The sequence below is a fragment of the Chelonoidis abingdonii genome, chromosome 14 (assembly GCF_003597395.2).
Source record: "Chelonoidis abingdonii isolate Lonesome George chromosome 14, CheloAbing_2.0, whole genome shotgun sequence".
Classification (NCBI taxonomy): domain Eukaryota; kingdom Metazoa; phylum Chordata; order Testudines; family Testudinidae; genus Chelonoidis; species Chelonoidis abingdonii.
Window position 1 is genome coordinate 37425457 of NC_133782.1, and position 18614 is coordinate 37444070.

General features: G+C 53.3%; 3 gene segments (V, D, J or C); all 3 read left to right on the forward strand.

Annotated features, from left to right (window-relative positions):
* The window catches only part of LOC116831573 (immunoglobulin heavy constant gamma 4-like), a 1997-nt gene extending 1429 nt beyond the window's left edge, over window positions 1–568 (forward strand). The window contains 1 exon segment of the C gene segment in view: window positions 506–568. Within this exon segment, the coding sequence occupies window positions 506–568 (63 nt within the window).
* The window catches only part of LOC116818425 (immunoglobulin heavy constant gamma 4-like), a 320687-nt gene that overhangs the window by 265569 nt on the left and 36504 nt on the right, over window positions 1–18614 (forward strand).
* Window positions 3503–10100, forward strand: LOC142047748 (Ig gamma chain C region-like). The segment is given in 6 exon segments: window positions 3503–3519; window positions 3775–3857; window positions 5997–6320; window positions 6591–6899; window positions 9044–9365; window positions 9691–10100. Coding segments are annotated over 6 exon segments (1396 nt in total).

Here is an 18614-nt window from a genome sequence, read left to right on the forward strand (position 1 = left end):
ATCCCTTCTTGTGCCCTGAAACTCCACCAATCCATCAGTTCTAAACACGTCAAATTGCAGTGGACATTCCACCACCAGTCACGGTGCTAGGAACCACCCAGCCACTTCTCCCCACCGTCACAGGAGCAAGGATGTGAAGAGACCCTTTGTATAACAACAACAAACTGCCAGGAGACGTTAAAAGAAAGAGAAGATGCTAGAAGGGAGACGTGATACTTGCTTCAGATACTAGTGTACAGGACATCTATCCATCCCCATAGACGCCCACTGTCAATCTATCCATCCTGGGTGGGTGGGAGTCAGGACTCCCAGGTTCTCTCTCTGGACTTTACAAGATTAGTGCAGATGGGCTGAAACGTCACCTGCTAGGATCTGTCCCCAGCTGGGGGAGTGAACTGGGATCTCCAAGATTAGAGTTTGTGGGGCTGGGAGTCAGGACTCCTGGGTTCTATCCCCAGTTCCAGGACAGCCGTAAAGTCTCCGTCTTCACTCTCCCACATGGCAGGTTCTCAAAAAGACGCCCCAGGAGGCCTCAATCTTTTCTGAGCCCTGTGGCCTTCATAACTGAACCTCTGGGGAAAACCAACCAACAAACAAACAAACAAAACTGGCTGAAAGGGGAAGTTTACACAAGTGAAAGTCACACCGAGGTTGTTTTTTCACCCCAGTTTTAGCCCCTTGTGCTCACCCACCTGTCCAGTTTTCACACCTTCTCACCAGCTGTAACAATGAAAAGCTCCCCAGAGGGCGTCACCTCTTGTTCTCAAGCTATAATTATCCTGACTTCCATCGGGGGGGGGGGAGAGGGGATGTCTCACAGGCAAAGGTACCTCAGAAGAGCTCCACGACAGACACAGAGCAGAGCTGGACTCCCGGACAGAACCCAGCGCCGGGACTTGACCCAACATGGCCGGTGATTTGGTGAGTCCATCCCAGGAAAGTGGCTGCTATTGGCTTGTGACATGAGTGCAGAGAGTGTTTTAACCCCATCAGAGATAAATGGGGTGAAGCGTGTGCTAGAGAGGGGAGCCAGGACTCCTGAGTTCCCTCCCCAGCTCTGGGATGGGAGTGGGGTCTAGTCATTAGAGCGGGGGAGGATGGGGAGTAGATTAGAGCAGGGGGCTGGAAGCCAGGACTCCTGGGTTCTTTCCCCAGTTCTGGAAGGGGAGTGGGGTCCAGTAGTTAGAGCAGGGGGCATGGAAGCCAGGAGGGTTGTGTTCTGTTCTGACCTGTGAAGGGCAGTGGGGTACGTCCCCTGTGTGGACCCAATACCAGGGCAGGGTGCAGCTCATGGCTCCCCTGCACAGGCTGGATATGCTGCCCAGGCCAGGACGGGTACAGGCCAGGCTGTGCACCCCCCAGGCAGAGACGGGGGGACAGAGGTGCTTATCTCACACCCCAGCTATTAGTTGGGATAACAGCTTTGAGAGAACTGAAGGCAGCGAGCCCAGGGCTGGGCCAGCAGGGGCTGCAGCTGGGGAGTGAGGGGCACCGGCAGAGCTCGGTGGTGGACCCCAGGGTTGGGGTTGCAGGTTGGGAGTGTGGGAACGGGCACGGATGGGTTGACAGGACTGGGCCAGCAGGGGTCTCCAGGTCAGGATTAAGGGGCACCGGCAGAGATGGGTTGGGGAATCCAGGTCTGGGCTTGCAGGGGCTGTGGGTCAGGAGTGAGTGGCAGCAGCAGGGCATGGGGGGAGGAGTGCAGGGCTGGGCTAGCAGGGGCTGCATGTCAGGAGTGAGGGGCACTGGCAGGACTGGGATAGCAGAAGTCTGAGGGAAGGGAGTGAGGGGCACCAGCAGAGGTAGGAGCTGGGGGGAACAGGGCTGGGCTAGCAGGAGCTGCGGGTCGGGAGTGAGGAGCACCAGCAGAGCTGGGGGCGGGCAGGGCTGGGCTAGCAGGGGCTTCAGGTTGGGAGTGAGGGGCACCAGCAGAGCTTAGGGGGGCAGGGCTGGGCTAGCAGCAGGCTGCAGGGCGGTAATGGGGGCACCGGCAGAGTGGGGGGGGTTCCAGGACTGGGCTAGCAGGGGACTGCACGTCAGTAATGAGGGGGCACCAGCAGAGCTGACAGGGGCAGGGCTGGGCTAGCAGGAGCTGCAGGTCGGGAGTAGGGGGAACTGGCAGGGCTGGGCTGGCAGGGGCTTCGAGTCGGGAGTGAGGGGCACCGGCAGGGCAGTGTGGGAGAAGCGCAGGGCTGGGCTAGCAGGGGGCTGTGGGTCGGGAGTGAGGCTCTTACAAAAGGAGACTCAAAGAGCTTGGCTTGTTTAGCTGAGCCGAAAGAAGGCTGAAGGGGAGATATGATTGCTCTTTATAAATAGATCAGAGGGATAAATACCAGGGAGGGAGAGGAATTTAAGCTCAGTACCAGCGTGGACACAAGAACAAATGGGTATAAACTGGACACTAGGAAGTTTAGACTTGAAATTAGATGAAGGTTTCTGTTTCTACCATTGTGGAGTGGAAGTTCTGGAACAGCCTTCCAAGGGGAGTAGTGGGGCAAAAAAGACATATCTGGCCTTCACAGGACTACAGCTTGATAGTTATGGAGGGGATGGTATGATGGGATAGCCTAATTGTGGCAAATTAATTGATCTTTGATTAGCAGGTAAATAGGGCGATATGGTCAGTGGATTCGGATGTTAGATGGGATGTTAGATGGGAATGGGATCTGAATTACTGGACGAGATTCTTTTCTGGAGTGCTGGCTGGGTGAAGTTCTTGCCCACATGCTCAGGGTTTAGGCTGGTCCGTCATATCTTGGGTCAGGCAGGCTTTTTTCCTCGCCGGGGGGGCCAGGACTGGCAGAGAGCCTCTGGAAGGGTTTCTTTTTCAACCTTCCTCCTGCCTGCAGCATGGGGAATTGGGTCACTTTGGCTGGAGGATTCTCTGACAGCCTTGAAGAGTCTTGTAACCCACGCATTTGAGGACTTCCAATAACTCAGACCATTAGGGTTAGTAGGCTTTTCTGGTTATTGAAGTGGGTGGGTGAAGATTTTCTTGTGGGCCTGTTGTTGCACAGGAAGATCAGGGGATGATAATTTCATAAATGGTCCCTTCCCCTGACCTTCAAAGTCCATGATGATCTAAAAGGTTGGGAAAGTGGGGGGGAAAAGAAACCAGTGGATGGCTGGGGCTTAGGCGGGGGGTGCATGGGTCCGGGAGGTGGAGTGGGCACCGGCCAGGGCTTTTGGTTGGGAGGAGGAGCACGCAGAGGGCCTGGGTTGTGCAGGGGGGTTGGCAGGTCAGTATAGGGGGGGCAAAACCAGTAGTAGAAAGTGGAGGGGAAAAACCAGGGCCCTGGGCCACCTAAAGCAGACAAAGATCCGGGGGCCTCAGAATTGGAAGGGCCTCATTAGCAGAGAACGTTCGGGGGCCCCCTTTTTGGCAAATTTAGTGACCGTTTGAGAACATGGGCAAGCCCACTGAAATTGTGTTCTAACGGAGTTTAATTATCCTCCAGGCAAAAAACGCTTTCTAAACTGAGGCACAAATTTCCCCTTTGGCATGTCCTTCGTCAGAAGGTAACCCCCCTGAAAACTCACCCAGTGCAGGAACGCGTCTCCCTCAGCCGGCCGCTGGCTCCCTCCGCCAGCTCTGCACTCACCGCTCCATGCTGAGAGCTGAGCGGGGGGGATTTTTCCCAGCACAGCTAGATGTGAGGCTTGGCTGCCTGGGGCTGGACGGAAACTGGCAGCTCAGAGGCGACAGCATCAGGGGTCAGCTTCCTAACTTGGCCTTTGAGTTGAGCTGGCTCCCGTTTTTTGCGGCCCACTCAGCTGGGAGCGTTTGGGCTCCTTTCCGGGGGACGAGCTTCTGACGGGGTCTCCGGCTAAAGCCCACTGGAGATGCAGACACCCCGGTAATGCTCCCAGGCACCTCAGCTTTGGCACCCTAGAAAGTGAGGCAGCTGGAATTCTGGGAAAATTTTCTCCTGCAGAGTTTGGGGAAGTGTCCAGAAAATCCTCATCCCAATTGGTTAGAGAAATCCGAGTGGATTTTCTTGAAAGTGGGAACCTGGCTAGAAAGGTCATGAGCTAGGGGTGGTAATAAACCAGTCGACTACTGACGTTTCGAGGGAGGGAAAAGGTTTCTTTACCTTAACTCCAGAATTATGAATTCTAAACAAACTTACTTAAACCCAACTACTTAGACCCCCAACTCTGTCCCTAAACTCCCTAACCATGACCCTAACCCCCTTAGCATCTAACCCCCGACACATGCACCCATTCCTTAACCAAACACCCTAAATCCTCCCCTTTCCCTAGAGTCCTATCCTTCATCCTTAACCCGGCTCTCTAACCCCCTAGTTCCCTAACTCTGACCCCCAACTCTGACCCTCAAACCCATCCCCTAACCCCAACGTCCCACCTTATCCCCCGAAATCCTGACTTTAGATTGCTCAGGCTGCAATGGCCCTGGATCAGTAGAGTCCTCATTGTTATTTCTCTGTAAAAGTCCCTGGCACAATGAGGACCTGGTCCTAGTTGGGTTTTCTAGACCCACTGTGATACAAGTAGTAACAACCAATTATACCCCTAACCATAACCCCAGTTCTAATCCGAACCTCCCAACCTTGACTCTCTAAGCACTAGGGTTTCTGTGTCTCTCAGTTGGGTATCAAGCATCCCAGCATTTAGAATTAATGAATTTGTCATGTGGCAAACGGCCTTGTTGGGGTGGAAATAGGACCCAAGAGTCTCACTAAAAATTCCGTCTGGAAAATGGCATTCAAGCAGAAACCGGTTTGGTATTCTGAAATGGTTGAATGGCTGCAAAATTGGCTTAGAAATCCAATTCCACAACACGTCAAAGATAATTGAAACTTGAGAGTGGGGGAAAGGGTATTTGACCCAAAGGACGGGTATTTTTTTCTGCCAAACCATCGCCTTTATTATCTACCCCAGCTACCTATAGGCCTTACCCACAGCACCTAACCCTACCGCTAACCCTTGAATCCTCCTCCCGTGTATAAGATAACCTGAACTCTAACCAAGAGGCCCATATGTCCCAGTGTTCAATGGACAGTCCCAGTCCTCCTACCGGTCTCAAGTGAGTTCTCAGGACTCTAATGATGTTGTGTTTGAGTACAGAATTGGTTAACTGGACACTAGGGCTGAGGAGTTAGGCAATGAACTAGAGTCTAATCAAATATAACATTAAATATTTACCAAGCTAAAATTCTAGACAACATCTGCACGTCTTCAGCTGGAGACCTGAAAACCCAAACGTTAGTGGCAAGACAAGTCTTCGAGAGCCCAGAAGTGTCCACAAATTTCAGTTCCTCGGTCAAAAACTTGGCTTATTTTCCAGCTGCAGACGCTGTTATTTCTCCAAGGGGAATTTCTCTGCCACTTTGGCACCTAATTCCCTTTGGCTCCTCAGGAGAAACCCAGTGCAAATTACTGGGAACAACCCTCCACTCTGTGAAATCAACCTGTGTTACTGCTGCCCAGTGGCACAGCACAGTGCATCATCCAGTCCAGAGAAGAGAGTGAGACACAGGACTCCTGGGTTCTCTACCTATTTCTGCCACTGACCTGCTGTGACCAGGTCCCTTCCTTGCTCACTGCCTCAGTTTCCCCTCTGACCCTTCCTTTATCTTGCCTATTTGGCCTGTAAGTTCTGTGGGGTAGGGACTGTCTGTCATTGTGTCTCTCTGCAGCACCCGGTGTAATGGGGCCCCCGATCACACACTGGGTCTCTTTAGCACCAAGTGACCAGGGCGCCCTGATCCTGCTCAGTCTGTGACACTACCTGGAAGACGGGGCAGCCTATCTCAGGTGCCCACTTACACACAGACATTACTAAGACCGTGCAACTCTCAACAGTCTCACCCCAAACTGTGCTGTGTGAATGGAGCAGCGTGGGGCTCACTAGGGGACGCTCCCCCCCAGCATTGAGTGCTGGCCCCAGTGCCAAGCTAGGGCCTGTGCTGCACGGAGCGGGGCAGGGCTCAGTGGGGCTGTGTCTCAAGGCTTCACTCGCTCTCCCTTTGCAGCTAGTGCCACGGCCCCGTCTGTCTTCCCTCTGACCTCCTGCACCGGCGAAGTCACCACCTCCCAGGTCACCTTTGGCTGCCTGGCCAAAGGCTACTTCCCTGAGCCGGTCACAGTGACATGGAGCCCCAACGTCGGCTCCTCGGGCGTGAGGACCTATCCCTCCGTGCTGCAACCTTCCAGCGGCCTCTACTCGCTCAGCAGCCAGGCCACCGTCCCGGCCAGCAGCTGGGAGTCTAACACCTATCGATGCACCGTGCAGCACCAGCCCACGAGCTCCAGCATCTCCAAGGAAATCTCAAGTCGGAAAGTTCCAGTGCAGTCTAGTGAGTAGGAAGGAGGGGCTGGGGGTCTCGCAGGTCCCTGCTCTGGTGACTGCTGCAGGGAGAGAGGATGGGAGCCTGCTAGTGCTGTGAGCTGATGGAGTCGCTGTGGTGGGTGGGTGGATGAAGAGAGAGACACCACACCAAGAGAAGTGATGGGTGCTGCAATGCAGGGAAAGGGGCGGAGGGCTGCAAACTGGGTGCTGGGCTGCAGGGAGTGGGGGGGGCTCAGAAGGGGTCTGTACAAAAAGTAACCTGTCACCCTTCTCCCAGAGACCATTACACCCAAGGTGAATATCCTCTACTTCAACACCACCAACCCACGCACCGTCCAGCTGGTGTGCATAATCTCCGGCTTCTACCCTGAGATTTTGAAGGTGGAATGGTTGGTTGATGGCCAGCCCAGGTTACTTCCTGGGGACACTGCCCCTGTCACAAAGGACGCCAACGGCAGCACCTACAGCACCCAGAGCAATGTCACCGTCTCCAAGGACGAGTGGCTGAAGTTGAAGCTGTACACATGTCAGGTGTCCCAGCCGGGCACCACCATCAAAACTCAGGGCCACACCAACAAGTGCGGAGGTGACGCTCACCGACTCTAGGCTCCCTACGAAGAGGAGGGGCAGTGGTGGATTCAGAATTACTGGGGCCCTGTGATCAGCCTCATTTTTGGGGCCCCCTTTGGGACCCAGCTGAGAAAAAGAACCTTCTTTCTCATCTCCCCCCATCCCCATTTTTTATTCTTGTTTCCTTCATCCTCCCCCTGTCAGTAATAGCAAGTCAATGGAAATAAAGTGAGGTACCTTAATTGGTTTTGTAGTGGAACTTATTTTTCCACAGACCACTTGAAAATCGCTGGGGGTCTCGGCGGACACTTCACGGTCTTTCCAAATACTGTTTGTGCCATTAGCTAACTACTGGAAGCACTTTCTTAAAGCACTTTGTAAAAACATTGGGGTGTGGGTTCTGGCCAGGACTAGGTGTGGAGGAGGGCTCAGGGCAGGGGCTGCGTGGTCTGGGAGGAGTAGGGTTGAGGGAGGGGGCTCAGGGCTGCAAGCATGGGATATTTGGGTTGTGCAGCGCTTTCTGGAGGCCCCCGGTTGGTGCAGGGGTGCAGGGGGGATGTGGGGGGCTTTGCAGCACCAGGGAGAGGCAGGGTGGATGGTGGGTGAGGGGTGCGGGAGCAGGGCTGGGGGTTGCAGGGTCCTGGGGGAAGTTAGGTGAGGAGCGGGCGGGGGTGGGTGTAGGAGGTTGGCAGCTCACATTTGGTGCAAGGGGTGCAGATGGGAATGTGGGGGGGCAGAGCTTTGTTTTGTGCTTCAGGGTGGGCGTGAGGACGTGGGGGTAGCAGGAGTTCGGGCAGGGTCTGGGCTCATGGGGAGCCGCCAGTCACCCTGCACGCACCCCCCCCAACTGCCCTACCTAGCAGCTCATGCAGGGGGTTGGGGTTCGGGTCCATGCCATGGGAGAAGGGACGAGGTTTCTGCCCACAATGCTAGCTCCGGCCCTGGGCCCCACGTGGGTGTTTACTGAAATCCGCGTCGGGTCCCTGCGCCTCCAGGGGCTCCTGCTGCAGAGATTGCCCCACCGGCAGCCAAAGCTCCCCTCCCCCAGCTCTTCCCCGCCTCCCCCAGACCGAACTCTGTTTGCCGCGCTCCGGACCCCTGAGGGCGGGAGGGGTTTGGGGACCACACGCCCATTAGGGCAGGGGGGCTTGGGAGCAGCCCCACAATCCCACCCATCCCCCAAGCCCCTGCCCTGACTCTCAACCCCAACACCCAACCACCCTGCTTGACTCCTGCACCCCGCCAGATACCCCCCACTCTGATCCAAATGGAGCTTCTTTACCCCCCCCCCCCCACCGCACGCCCTCCACCAAATGAGCTGCCCAGGTAAGGGCTGCCACACCCCAACCCTGAGCCCCTCCCTCATCCTATGCTCCTGGTCAGGCCCCAACCCAACCCAAGCCTGCTCCTGCACCCTAAACTCACTCCTCAATCCTGAACCCTCTGCCTGAGCCCCCTCCTTCACCAATCCCCTCCAGACCTGCACCACCCTGCCCTGAGCCCTCCGCCCCTCACACTTCCCTCCCAATCCTGCACGCCCCTGCCCTGAGCCCCTCACCCTAACTCCCTCCCAGATCTTTGCTGACTCCCTCACCCTACTCCTGGCCAGGCTCTGCACTCCCCACTGACTCTGCACCCCCTCACCACCTCTCACCTCCCCTGCCTCTTGCCTGACTCCTGCACCTCCATCAAAGCACTCAGCCCCCCCACACCCCCTGCCCGGACTCAAGCACCCCCCCATCCCCATCCCTGCCCTGACAACGGGGCACCCTCTCCCACTTCACAGCAATTTCAAGCAGTCTGTGGAAAAACATTCGATTACAAAAACAATCAGTCCGCTCATTTACTTCGCTATTACTGACAGGAGGCCTGAGAAAACAAGAATGAAAACAGGAGCAGAGGGAGAGATCAGAGAGAAATTTAAGAGAGCTGGGTCCAAGAGGGGCCCCAAAATGAAGCTGAGCACAGGCTCCACTCACCCGCTGCCCACCTGGGCCCTGTCTTGGGGTCCCTGTGCCAGGGCACCCTCTGATTTACAGTAAATCCACCTGTGAGAGGGGACACGCAGGCTGGGCTGCGAGGGGGCGAGGGGTGGGGACAGACTGGGAGGGCTGGCAGGGCAGACCAGGCCGCAACTGACCTGGGCTCTCCTGTCCCCAGAAAAACAACATCGCCCAGCGACATCCAGGTCTCCTGGTGCCCCGTCTCCTGCCTGCCTGTATGTGGCCCAGAACCCCATGCTCACATGCCTGGTGGTCAACCTGCCTAGAAACTCCCAGCATCCAGGTGTCTGGTCCCGGGAAAGCCGGGTCGGTAACTCTGATCCCCTGACCCTCACTGAGCAGTTCAACGGCACCATCAAAGCCTCCAGCTTCCAGCCCAATTCAACCCGCGACTGGGAGGCCGGAGCGACCTCACCGCAAAGTGGAGCACTCCAAGCTGCCCTCGTCAACCTCCATCAAATCGATCTCCCAAAAAGCCAGTGGAGGAGAGCAGGGTCCCTAAAGGGGAGAGACTCCCCTATCCCAGCCCCAGCAAGGGAGGGATTGCTCCTTAAGGGGAAGACCTAACAACCTGGGATCCCAGCCCTGGGTCCCTTTGCATCCCCATGTGAGATGGAGACCATCCTGTCCCCCAGCCTGTGCTCCAGGACTACCAGCTCCCAGTCCCCAGCCCCTCCATCCTGGAGGAGAGAGGGGATCTTCCTACCCCCCTCCCACACACACACGCCCCATCCTTCTCCCTGCGTGGCCCCAGCTGAGTGATGTGCATGGCTCATCTGTGTCCTCCGTTCCCACCCACTTTAGGCAGGCGCTCTGGCCCTGGCATCTACCTCCTGCACCCCCACAACGAGGAGCTGAGCAGCTCTAGAGACTCCGTCAGCCTCACCTGCCTGGTGCAGGGCTTCTTCCCCGAAGACATCTCTGTGCAGTGGATGAAGAACCACAAACCCGATGAGAGCTTGGAATATATCACCACTCCAACCATCAGGGACGTAGCCAGCGCCTCGAACTTCTTCCTCTACAGCAAGCTGAAAGTCAGCAAGGCCAGCTGGAACAGCGGGGACACCTACACCTGCATGGTCATCCACGAAGCCCTGCAGATGAAGTTCACCCAACGCAGCATCAGCAAAGTCTCTGGTAAATGAAGAAGGCTCCTCCCAGCCCCACTGCTAGCACTGTCCAGTACAGCTTCCTGTAAATAATCTCTGTGCCCTCAGTGAAAATAGTGAATAAATGGAATGTCTGGTTCGCCCCGTCTCCTTCTGGTGGTTGGACTGGGGTGAAATCTGAGACTGCCGAGGGTCCCAGGTTGAGCTGGGAGAAACCGATGCTAAGGCGGGAATGCTCAAGGCTGGGATGCCATCCCTGTTGGGTGGATATATATATATATTATCATGGATAGATGGGAGAAATGGTTGATGCCTGGAAGGAGGATGGGTAGACATGGGAAGATGTCATGGAAGGCAGGTTAGGTGAGTATGAAGGGGTGGGTAGATACATGGGTACATCCACACAGAAGCAGTGATGGAGAGGGTAGATGGACGTTACACACATGCAACTACACGCCCAGTACCAAACCCAGCTCTGTTCCACTTGTGGAGGCCAGGTATTCGAAAGGGAACGATGTCCGATGGAACTACATACTTCAGCGGGAGTACTCAAGACCCAAAGATAACAGAGAGAAGGGGGAGAGCGGGAGAGGAGGATTATTGTTTGGTAAGTAGCACCGTCCACACCCCAATAGATAGGGCCTGTCGGGCTGGGTATGCACAGACACCTAGGAGACGTCTCTGGTCAAAGGGCACACTAGATAGCAGAAGAGGGAGAAGAAACGAGTCACAAGAGGGAAGGGACCTGCCGGTTATGTCCATTACCGGCTAGAAACAGAACCCAGCTGTTCTAGTAAGTCAACCCAGTCCACTAACTTCGCCTGCTTGTGAAGAGGATGGCTGAGGTTCGCAGGTGCGTGCAATGGATAAGTGGATGGGATGGCATGGATAAATCTATGGTGAAGGTTGGTGGGGTGTCCCTTTGAAGGACGAAGGGTGGATAAATGGCGCCATAGATGACTGATAGATGATTGATAGAGGTGGGGATGGTGGAGATGCATGATGATATGAATGTGGGCAGGTGCCATATGGTAATGGATCGGCATGAGATGGATGTGAATGGGAAAAATGAGAATGGATGGGGTGGACCGACTGAGTATGGAGGGCTGGTGGCGATAGAAAGAGGGATGAGTGGCTGGGTGAATATGGTAATGGATGGATGGATGACTTGAGTGTGTTAAAGGACAATGGTGATAGATGTTTGGGGATGGATAATATATCAGGTGACGATGAAAAGTGGATGAGGTTGCATGTATGGATGGAAAATCATGGGTGAGGATGAATGGATGGATGGTGAGATGATGCTGGAGAATGGATGGATGGGGAGGTAGGAGAATGGATGGGTATAGATCTCTATGGATGGATGAAGATATGGGTGAGGTAAGTGGGTGGATTGTTAGTGGTGACGATGGATGGATGATATAGATCCTATATGGATGGATGGAATATAGAGGACGGGAAAAGATAAGGCTGGTGGAGTGTGGATGGTTAGGTGGATGGCCCTTCCTGTAGGCACGATCCTCTCTAGGCTACCATCCATGCATATCAGAGGGGCACTATATCATGATCAGCTTTACCCTACCCCCTCTTTCACCAGAGGAGCAGATGCCCATAGTGTATTTTCCAGCCAGAGTCAGGAGGCAGGTAATTAAAATCCCTGGCCCCCAAAACACTCCTCTGCTGGCTAGGAAGCTAAGGCAGGGCACCCAGAGGATCAAGGGGACTGGGGCAATGCAATTTTGGGGCTCTTTCATAACAAAAGATACAATTTACTTATGAATACTATTTTTGTGGGGGGGCCCCTGCACGGACTTCAGGGCCTGGGGCAAATTGCTGACTGAGCCTCCTCTGGGCGGCCCTTGCTTAGGGGTTACTTCCCCCCTTACGACAGCAGCAGCTATGGGAGAGGGAGATAGGACAACATACAGCAAACACCCCCAGCAGGATCAGTCCTTGTTGGCTCAGTTCCACCAAAGCAGCAGCAGTAGTAGGGCTGTATCTGGAGCAAACACTAAGCAGGACTCACCTAAAGTCTCACTACGCTCTGGTGACTGGGCCCGGCAGTGAGGTGGGAAGACGGATCTAGATAACCCTATGCCCCGCACATGGGTTGTTTCCTACCGCCCCTCATTCCACACTTTCCTCGCCTCCCATGTGTGGTTCACGCCCAAAGCTGGAATGGGCGAGTGCAGGAATCAAACGCAGTGCGAGCCACAGAGCTCACACTGGCATTAAAGGGGGGTAGCCTGCAGCGGCAGTGTTAGGGCTTGTTATCCTGGGGCGGCGTCAGGGGCACACAGAGTAAGAGTGGGGGGGGTGGCTGAGGACAGGCTCAGTCCAAGTGCAGATGGACATTTACCTTTTAACATGGCATGACGGGACCCTCCCACCTGGGCTTGTCGTGTTTACACGAGAGGACAACAGAACATAGAGAGAGACAAACCATTGGCACCACAGATCCATGCACCTGTATTCTCAGCATCCTAGAAGGGGGCTCAGTGAGTAGGGGGCAACATGCTCAGGGAGCAGCATCTGTCATATCAGAGAGACCTGAGATCTCATCCTTAAAATACTACTGGCTCTGTTCATAAAAGTGACAGTGTTCAAAATCCCCACCTCCCTCAGCCGAGGCAACTACAGGCTGCACCTGGGCAAGAGAGCCCGGGATAAACAGGCCCAGAGGTGGCTGCATTCCACCTAAAGTGACTCCTGGGTGTTTTGTTACACTGGGAGCAGGGTCATAGAGGCACACATGTGAAATCCATCCATCCTGGTCCTCAGGGAGCTCCCCCACCATGGCAGCATCCCGGCATCTCGCACACCTCAGAGGGCTCCTGAGCCACCTTTCACAGGCAGAGACACTAAGGCACAGAGAAATTCAACAGGCGGCCAAGCTTCAGTGCCAAGGTGTAGGGCCACGGCCACATGGGATGAGTGAGATGAGACCTGGAAATCTCTGCATCCTTCATTTTATCACAGCAGGCAGGGGTGGGTGGATGGATGGAGGGATGCATCTAGGGATGGATGGATGGATAAATTGGTGGGTTGTGGTCATGGATGGATGGAGGTATCTAGAGATGGATGGATGGATGATGGATGGATGGATGTATTTGTCTAGAGATGGATGGTGGAGGCATGGATGGATGGATGTTTGTGGGGATGGATGGATGGAAGGGTGTGTCTAGGGATGATGGTTTGTGGTCAGGGATTGCTGGATGGATGTACCTATGGATGGATGGATGGAGGGGTGCAGCTCGAGATAGTTGGATGGATAGAGGTGTCTAAGGATGGACTGATGGATCGATGGGCAGTTTGTGGTCATGGATGGAATGGAGTGGAGAGGCATAGATGGATGGATGGAAGTGTCTAGGAATGGATGGATGGATGAATAGATGGTTTGTGGTCATGGATGGATGTATCTAAAGATGGATGGTGCAGGCATAGATTAATGGATGGAGGTGTCTAGGGATTGATGGATGGATGGTTTGTGGTCATCGATGAATGGAGGGGTGAATGGGGATGGGCAGATGGATGGGTGCATTTAGAGATGGATGAATGGAAGGAGGGGTGTGTCTAGAGATGGAATGATGGATAGTTTGGGGTCAGGGATGGATGGATGTATCCAGAGATAGATGAGTGGAGGGACGGAAGGATGGGTAGAGAAGGGGATGGGGGGCTGGTGTTGGACGCACAGTCCGAGCTCTCTCTGTCACACTGGCTGAGTCGTAGCTGATGTCTCTTTCTCTCCCCCCAACAGAGGTGATTGTGTCAGGTGAGTTTTGCAGCGAGGATGGAGATGAGGAGCTGGACGGCCTCTGGGCCACCATCTCAGTCTTCATCACCCTCTTCCTCTTGAGCATGTGCTACAGCGCCACCATGACCCTGTTCAAGGTGAGAGAGAGAACGAACGTAGGAACGAAGGAATGAATGAATGAGTTAGCACATTAGATAGTGTAATGATGGTGCCTCTTGTAACGATGGTGGGACACTTCAGAGAGTATCAATTCAGGACAAATTGCTTAGAGAAGGGCAGTTACACCCCAAGGCAGGGGTTTCTCCACTTCTAAACACACCAAACCAGACAGACAAAGAGGACTTTACCTCACTGGCTAACCATAAGTCATACAAGAAATTCCCTAAGACGCTCCAGTTTCTTGATTGGGCACTTACTGAGAATAGTCCTTTAGAATCATAGAATATCAGGGTTGGAAGGGACCTCAGGAGGTATCTAGTCCAACCCTCTGCTCAAAGCAGGACCAATCCCCAACTAAATCATCCCAGCCAGGGCTTTGTCAAGCCTGACCTTAAAAACCTCTAAGGAAGGAGAGAAATTTTGCACCATCTGTGAGTGGCGCAGATTCATGTCCTGTTAGAGATTATCCTTTTGCTTCGCTCTCCCAAAGAAAAGTGGCTTATCTGCCAGGGAAAGGCAAAGGAGTAAGCTACCAAGAGAATCTAGGAGGGCAGGCAAGCCCAGGCCAAGGGAAATGAGAGAGAGAACGTGCAGACTCTTGCGCATGACCCGCGCAGGAGATGACAGAGTGATGTAATAGGAAAATCGCGGGTAGATACTGTTGATTAGTACAGACGAGGACTGACAACGCGAATGAGAGCCAGACAACAGACAGAAAAGGCGCCAAGAATGACCAGACAGACTGACAGAGAGCCTCAGAATCATAAGATTACATGCCAAATAAGAGAAATTACAGGGAGAGTGGACCTTTAAACATAACAAAAAGTGACAGAATGCCCGCGGCGCGGACCACTCTCAACAGGGCAAAGCCTGGCCTCCATTCGCCCCAAGCTGCATGGTCAGAGAGATAAGGTGAAATGCTTAGTTTCTCTTCTGCAAGGTGGAGCTACGAATCAGAGCACAAGTGCGGCGCGTCCAGAAGCGGGAGTCATCCAGTAACCGGGACAATGATCCCCAAGAGCCGTGTCCAGGACAGTGGCTCACCCGAGCTGTAGCATGGACTCAAAGCCCCGCGGTGGACGTCCTCTGCCGCCATCCGCGATTCTAGCACGCGGGGAGTACAGAGAGAGAAGACAGAAAGGGGCTGTGGCCAATAGAGTATCCGGAAGTGCGTGGAACAAAAGATTAAGCTATAGGCTTCTTACATGTTGGTGACTGCAACATACGTAGGGTACAAGAACAAACATATAGAGGGGAACCCAACCACCGACCGCGACACCCACTAACCAACTATGAATGTAAGCATCCATGTAGTCGATGCTGCAGGAAGCTCAGCCAATCTCCACTCGCGGCCGGCCCTAGTTTTCTTTACCACCATCTGCTCTCAGACTGCCAGAGACAGGGTGGGGGTCATTGTCATGAGATGAAGCGCTACTCACATCCAGCCAGCGTCAGGAGGCCACTTAACCAGGGACGCCATCGCAGACCCTTTTCCAGTCACCCGCCAGCCCACACTTCTGGCCCACCTGGGAGACAAAGCCAACCGTGCGACCACTACACTACCTCGGGGCGTAAACTTAAGTAGCGCCTCGCCACAATGGTCTAGAGCGTACCCCTGCACCCGAGAGAACACAAGGACTCCTACACTTTCATCACAGTGGCCTTAATCAGTTTGCCTCCCTCCAGGCCCATAAGGTCCAGATACGCCCCTGCACCTGCTCGGGAAGCTTGGCGAGTACCCAAAGAACAACTGTAAATTCGACCTCAGACATCATGGCACTCGGAACAAGAGAACTCAGCAACAAGAGCACACTGGAGCCCCTGCTGTCATGTCAACCTCCCAAGACCCGCTAGCGGAAATGAGAGAAACAACCGTGCTCTCTTCCGCAGCCAATGCTACCCACAAACCTCCTGATCGGACAGCCATACCAGTCCCGCTCTACGGGAAGCTGGATCATGCAGCTATGCAAGTGCCTGGCTCGGCGCTAACTAGAGGGGAGAGAGAAGGCCCATCAATGCGTGCGCGCAAGACTTCCGATTCGCAGAGTGCTGACGAAAGAGCTATACCAACCACAACGGACGACCGTCTGAGACCCTGCGCCACACACCAGCCAAAACGGCAGACGCTGAACATGCCTGAATAACCTAACCCCCCAAGCCCCCCGGAGCTACCCTAGGGCGGGACAGGAGCACATACCAGAGATCGCTGTGACTGCATCGTCCTCAGTTGCTGGGGCTCCCACATCACCATGAGACCCGTATGCTTTCGCCTAACACTTCATATTAGACGTACTTTGATGAGAAAGATGCCAGGTTTACGGGATTTTTATGTTGAGAGGTGGATGGTGACGTGTGTGTGACTCTTTGGTCTATGTCAACTCGAGTAGACACCATGTGTGACGATACAAAAGATTAATACTAGAAGCTTCCAATGCACGAGTCTCCAAACCAAATCAGGCTCCTTCGGGTCGCATCTCTAGTGACAGCACATCTCTGACGCTCCACCACACACTCAGATTAGACTGACATTAGGCTAGCTTTGACTCGTGCAGAATGACTTTATTAGGGTTTTTTTAGTTAAATAGTATCTCCACTTCATCGGTAATACTCCTCCATGGACGCGCTGACCGACATGCTATATCTGAGTAAAGGGTAGGGCATGTACGTGTCTTCAATGTGAAGGGCGCGGCGTCATGAGAAGGGTCATGTAAAATAAACAACTGACAGGTATGCCCTCTGCCAACTACGGCTCGGCAGCCATGCTCCGGTGCATCCAGACAGTGTGCTATCCCAACGGGAGGGACTTGAGCTAAGCCTAGGGCGCTTTGGATCTACATAGGCGCTAAAAACCACAAACGGACGAGAAAAATGAGAAGATGCCTGGGAGTGAAGAACCAGACTGCGTCTGACCTCACAGGGCGACCCCTATACCACGGCTCCGGGCACGAGGGGCAGCAGCCAAGGGGCGATGACTAACCAGCACTTCTTGGGGCAATCGCTGTACAAGTACTGCATGTGTAGTATCGTACTGGGGCATTACTGATGGGAGGAGCGAACGTTTCAGTTAAACACATGCATTGGGTACGACGGCCTGGCTCATGCATGTGCATGTAGTGCGACCCCCAGGAAATAAGAGTATGTATTCAAACCACGAAGTGATACTAGTTGGCTAGGGGGAATTTAGGGTACAGAATGTCGCAGGGCTACCTGCTGGCACATAGTGCACTCAGAGACCTCCTAAGTGCTACTGTTCAAGTGATAGCGAGGCTTAGCGGCGTGATTACAGCCATTTACAAACTCGAACGTTAGCTTGAGACATCCTGCATCTGAAGGGTACGCAGGGGCAACTAGTGAAGGTGATCCAATTACCGTTTTAAACAAAACTACACACTGTTTACTCGTGGAGTAAGTCATGTCTGGAATACTCTAGGCGTACTGCTGGAGCCTTCCCCGCACTCATTATATAATTGACACCCAAGGCCAATAGAAAGAGATCTTTCAGGCTCAGTTCGCTTTATCGCGCCCTTAATTTCGTATCGTCAGGGACAGGTTCATTGTCCTAGAACCCCACGAACTTTAATGTGATGTCAACGGACATCATTTTTACTCCCATTCTAGTTTCAGTGGATCTTGGCAAGCAGAATCTCTGTGTTTGAGATTTGGCGGCACCAGTGATGAACTGCGCTGTCTTAGAAACACGAGCTGAGTCATATAACATCCTACAACGATAAACCCTACAGGAAAAATCATCCAGCGTTCTTAAAAGAAAAGAGACTCTTTATCGTATTTTAAAAGACAGGATGCATCTGTAGAGGTGAATTAAGGAATAACTAAAAGAGTCGCCTGCTGTGAATGACGTATGCTAATCCTCTCATTGAAAGTCTATTGTACAACATCTATCGAGCTTGTGGAAACCCCTGGGCGGCAGCTTTCCCCATATCTGGCGTACAGCTGGCAGAGAGGCTGAACAATGATATCGAGCATGACGGAGACCGACGGTGGCATTTTTTTTTTTCTTTCTTCCATAGGCCTAGTATCACGTGAGTCTGTCCTTATCTGGCCTAATGTTGAAAATCTGTGATTAGCTATGCAGCATAGCTGTAAGGCAGAGAAAACCTAGCTGCATCAGGACTAGGACATCAGGCCCGAAGGTAGATATCTACATTTCTTGTAGTTACTACAATTAAGAGAGAGAAGATGGCGTGCGAGATTTTGTAGGAGTATTAGTTACAACCATCGAGAGGAGCATGTCCCTATCTTCTCAGAAGAGCGGAAAAACTCGCTCATTTAGGATTAGTTAGCACGCAAAGAAACTGTCAATTCTGATCTTCCTCTGTGTCATTCAAAAAGAAGTACACAATTGTCAGAGAAATAGGTACCGATAGGCGACATACGAATTCCTTTGTCTAAAGAAGGAACTTACTACTACCTGTGTTGAATTTTTTATGACGAACCAGAGATGCTATATGGATGCATTGATATGTCCTTTAGGTGATCCTTCACTCTGGTACAAACTTTTTCAGTGTGAAACAGCCACCCAAAATAGGGGAGCCTGATTTCCCTCCTCATACTATGCGTGCCTGCAGTACTTGCTTCCTTTGACAACATCCTTTGGTTCTCACAAACTCCACCACTTGAGTTCCTCTCAGGTCAGAGTGAGTCAGCTAAGGCTAGGGGACCTTCTAACCGCTTTAGTCAGGTAAAGC